General features: G+C 66.0%; 1 protein-coding gene across 1 annotated transcript; it reads right to left on the minus strand.

The window, feature by feature from the left end:
* Positions 1–197: 197 nt before the first annotated feature.
* EMIHUDRAFT_123034 (hypothetical protein) lies at positions 198–1,945 on the minus strand (the record flags this gene model as incomplete). Its single annotated transcript, XM_005784188.1, has 2 exons — positions 198–584; positions 1,448–1,945. Coding segments are annotated over 2 exons (885 nt in total), but the record flags the coding sequence as incomplete, so codon positions are not given.
* Between the last annotated feature and the right edge of the window lie 2,552 nt (positions 1,946–4,497).

Raw genomic sequence — 4,497 nt, forward strand, 5'->3', positions numbered from 1 at the left:
CCAAGACCTAGCCGAGATCTAGCCGAGGACCCGCCGAGATCTAGCCAAGACCTCGCCGAGATCTAGCCGAGGACTCGCAGAGATCCGGCCGAGATATCGCCGAGATCCGGCCGAGATCTCGCCGAGATCCGGCCGAGACCTCGCCGAGATCCGGCCGAGATCTCGCCGAGATTCGGCCGAGATCTCGCCCAGCTCACCCGCTCGAGGTCGTTGGAGACGAGCAGCCCGCACCACCCCTCGCCGCCGCCACCCTCGCCGCCGCCACCCTCGCCGCCGCCGCCATCCCCTCCGCCGCCATCCCCTCCGCCGCCATCCCCTCCGCCGCCCTCGCCGCCGCCGCCCTCGCCGCCGCCGCCCTCGCCGCCGCCGCCTCCCCTGCCGCCCTCGCCGCCGCCGCCTCCCCTGCTGTCGCCGCCGCCGCCGCCTCTGCTGCCGCCCTCGCGGTCGCCGCCCTCTCCGCCGCCGGAGGCGGCGAGCTTGTCGAGCATCTGCAGCGTCTTTCCGCCTGGCGCGGCGCAGAGGTTCTGCCCGCAGTGGCCTGGCCGCGGCGCGAGCGCGAGAGCCGGCAGCATCGCGGACGCCTCCTGCGGCGCGGCACGAGGCGTGGAGAGGCGTGGAGAGGCGTGGAGAGGCGTGGAGAGGCGTGGAGAGGCGTGGAGAGGCGTGGAGAGGCGTGGAGAGGCGTGGAGAGGCGTGAAGGAGAGGCGCTGGCTGCACCGCTCTGCCGCACCCCGAGCGCCTTAGGCTTTGGCCTCGGCGGTGTCTCGGGGAGTCTCGGATCTCTGTCTCGGTGTGTGCTACCGGCTGTACCTCGGCTGTACCTCGGCTGTACCTCGGCTGTCTCTCGGCTGTCTCTCGGCTGTCTCTCGGCTGTCTCTCGGCTGTCTCTCGGCTGTCTCTCGGCTGTCTCTCGGCTGTCTCTCGGCTGTCTCTCGGCTGTCTCTCGGCTGTCTCTCGGCTGTCTCTCGGCTGTCTCTCGGCACCTGCACCACCAGCTCCCCGCTCAGCTGCGCCTACTCGCGGCCAGAGCTGCCTCCTGCACCGCAGCGCGTGGCAAGCCGACCGAGGCCGCCTCCTCCTCGCGCCATCTCCAGCCGCTGCAGCACCTCGCCTTGCATCTCCAGCCGCTGCAGCGCCTCGCCTTGCGCCGCTCCCGACCCGCCGCCGCTCGTCCCGCCGCCTCCCGGCTCGCTGCCGCCCGCCCCGCCGCACCAGCCCGGCCCCTCCCCTGCCAGCCCCTCCCCTGCCAGCCTCAGCCGGTAGGCGCCTGGCAGCCAGCCAACCTGGTACACGGGTCCTCGGAGCTGAGGGCGGGAGGACGGGAGGGCGTGTCTTGCAAGCGCCTCGCGCATCTAGCCAGGCCAGCCTCGAGCAGCTCGTCCCCATAAATGGCCCTCAGCGCCGCGGTGGCGTCCGGGTGGGTCGCCGCCGAGAGGACCGCACGCACCGTCAGCGGGAGCGGCTGTGCAAAGGCACGCTCGACGGCAGGCCACTCCTCCGCTGACCAGAGCCGCTGCTGCAAGTAGTAGGCGCGAAAGGCGTCTCGGCACGCCGCGGCCTCGGCCGCAGCCGCCGCCTCGGGCGCCTCTCTCCGCTGCGGCTCGGTCGCTCCTCCCAGTGCCATCCTCGACCGCCCCTCGAGACGGCGCGCCGGCGGGTCAGCGACGGCGGTGGCGGCTGCCGCGCCGTCGGCTGCCGCCGGTGCGACAGTCACGACGTCTCCCGCCTCTAGCACGCGCCGTCCGGCAGCCAGCGCACCGTTCACGTAGACCCGACCGGCGCGGACAATCTCAAAGGCGGAAACCTTGGACGTGGCGTGCATTGTGCCGACGCCACGGCCGACGCTCTCCCGGAACGTCCGCGCGACGTAGGCCTGCAGCCGCACGCCCGCCAATGAGGCATCGACGACCGCCGTGGGGCCGTGGTCGCCGTGAAAGATGTCCATATCTCGAAGGCGGCAGGACAACTCTCGGTACAGAGCGAGCGAGATCGAGCGAGCGAGCGAGGCGAGCGAGCGAGCGAGCGCGACGAGCTGTCCAACATCGCGACCATTTTTTCTTTGAGCTTCGATCCATAGCGTCGACCAGTCGACCAGTCCGAGCCAGGCTTCTTCACCTTCCTACCTAACTGTGACCAGTCCCGTGCCCGGTGTCCTGTGGCGAGGAATGGGTATTTTTTTCAAGGTTCTGGGAGCACGCCAGATAGATGGTTCCTCAGAGTAGCGCGAGCGCAGACGGGACGGCGATCAGCAAAGTAGCCCAGGCGGCGCCCACCCGACTCCAAGGATACGCTGAAGACGCTGAGGATAGCGCATGTCGCAGCGCTGAAGTGCTCACGCTATAGATAGGGTGCTGGATGAGGACGGGTACGATGCACTACTCGAGTAGCCCCTGCCGTCGGGGGGTTGTTGCCAGCGCTGGTAGATGATCTCTCGGAGAAGAGCCGGAGGGACCTTGGCGCCGGGGTCACGAGGAACTTGCAAGAAAGTGAACGGACGGACGGAAAAACACCCCCCTTTTATGCCTGACCCTGGGCATGGCCTCTCTGGGGGTGAGCTGGGTCGGCCACCTCCGGGGCTGCAACTCGCACGGTGAGTCCGCATCCGGGCGAGCATCCGAGGCCTGCGGTTGTCCCTTCGCTGGGCGCGACCGCCATGGAGATCCGCTGCACACAGATCAGTGTTTTTGGCGACTATTGCTCGCTCTCTGTGCAGTCGCAACGCCAGAGGCCGTGCTTGGAGAATGGGTCGCAATGCTGCTGGGCCAGTGGACTGAGCCGCTTCGCAAGCTCCATCGGTGAGCTGCGGTGGCGCGCCGGCCGCTTCATGCATAGCTCTCCGGCGAGCGACCGCAAACGCGTTTTCCGTCCGCCCGTTTCATCGAGTTTGGGCCCGAGTGGTAAAATGCAATCGATGTTGCCCGAATGGTAAAGTGCAACTTTGGCATTTGGTAAAAGTTGCCCGAGTGGTCAGTGGGGAAAAAACCAAAGCGGAAAGGTGGCCCCAAGAGCTAAAGGTCAACATCCCCTCCGGCTACGACAATGCGAACCTGATCTGGTCCTCACGGGGTTGACCCGTCTCCTCTAGATCGAGACGGACTTCATGAACGGCCGAGCAATGTTTCTTCACTACTATTATTAATTGATGCTTTTTGCACGGCTGAGCCCCCCCCCCCCCCCTTCCCCAGCCACGCCGCAAACACCGGGCGGCACGCGGGTGCCCCGCGCCGACCTCACCATCACCTTCGACGACGGCTCGAGCGTCGAGTCACACGGCGTCATCCCTGTGTGGTGGCGGCGTGCCGTCCTCCCATCCCTCCCTTGGGTTGTCCGCGTTTTCTTTCTTTCTTTTTCGTGTGTGTGGAGAAGTTTAGCGGGAGGGTTCGGGCTCCTACCCGCGTAAGGGGGTCTGTGGCGATGTCCCGTGCCCAATGTTGAGCAAGAGAATCGGGAAATGTTTGTGCTCCTCGTAAGAAGGTTCACCGACAGTGCGCACCTTTTGTTTGTCGCATTTGCCCGCCGCAAAAAGGGGGCGACGGCGGGCGGCCCTCGCCGACATGCCACTGCTCGTCGCTCTGCCCAAGTCCTCCTCGGACTCGGCAGCCGCATCTATCGCCTCAATGGGAAACCTGTCATGGACACAGGAGCGCTTCCGCGGAATGTGCATGGTGCACTGGGATTCAGCAAGCAAGCGGCTGTACGGGTCGCTGCATCATGCAGATATGTGCAACGTGCACCCTCTGCGGATCAAGGCGTGGCAGTCCAACGAGAAAACGTTGTACAAGCAGCACCTGCCACCGACCAAGGCGGCAGTGCAGGCGGCGCTCGCTAACGGCTCGAAGACAATCGTCCTCCTCCGTAACCCTTGGTTTGCGGCCGAATCCGACTGCGAGTCAGCCAGGGCGGGGGGCATGTGGCTCCACCAGACGAAGGAGAGCCACCTCGCTCATAAGCTGCTCGCGTACCGCGCGTTCGCTCGTGGCTGGCGCGATGCAGCCGCGGAGTATCCCGAGCAGATCCAACTGATCGAGTTCGACTCCCTGCAGGCTGGCAACTCCAGCCGCGAAGCTGCCTTCTCCTTGGCCCTGCGATTCTGGGGCATGCCGCGAGTGAGACCGTTTCGCGACTTTCACCACCACTACATGCATTGCGGCCATGCCTCCTGCTACCACGACATGCGCAACGATTCGGAGCTCGCCGCGACCCAAGCGCAGCTCGAGGCTGCTGGCGACGGGGAGTGGTCACATTGGGCTGGTGGGTCAGATGAGATGGCTGGAGGCGCGGTGAGGGGGCTTCGAGGGGCGAACAAGTGCGCAATCTCACATAAGCTCGGCTCCCTCGATGAATACGAGGCGGCCCTCAGAAAGCGAGAGGCCGCCAAACGCGCTCCGCCCTCGGACGCCGCCTCCAACGACCCCACAGCGGCAATTCAGCCATGAGTTCTCGAGATCGGTCATGTCATTCAGTTTCGAGGAGGTATTTTCTTCTCGATAATAAGGT

The sequence above is a fragment of the Emiliania huxleyi genome, assembly GCF_000372725.1.
Source record: "Emiliania huxleyi CCMP1516 chromosome Unknown EMIHUscaffold_1718, whole genome shotgun sequence".
Classification (NCBI taxonomy): Eukaryota; Haptophyta; order Isochrysidales; family Noelaerhabdaceae; genus Emiliania; species Emiliania huxleyi.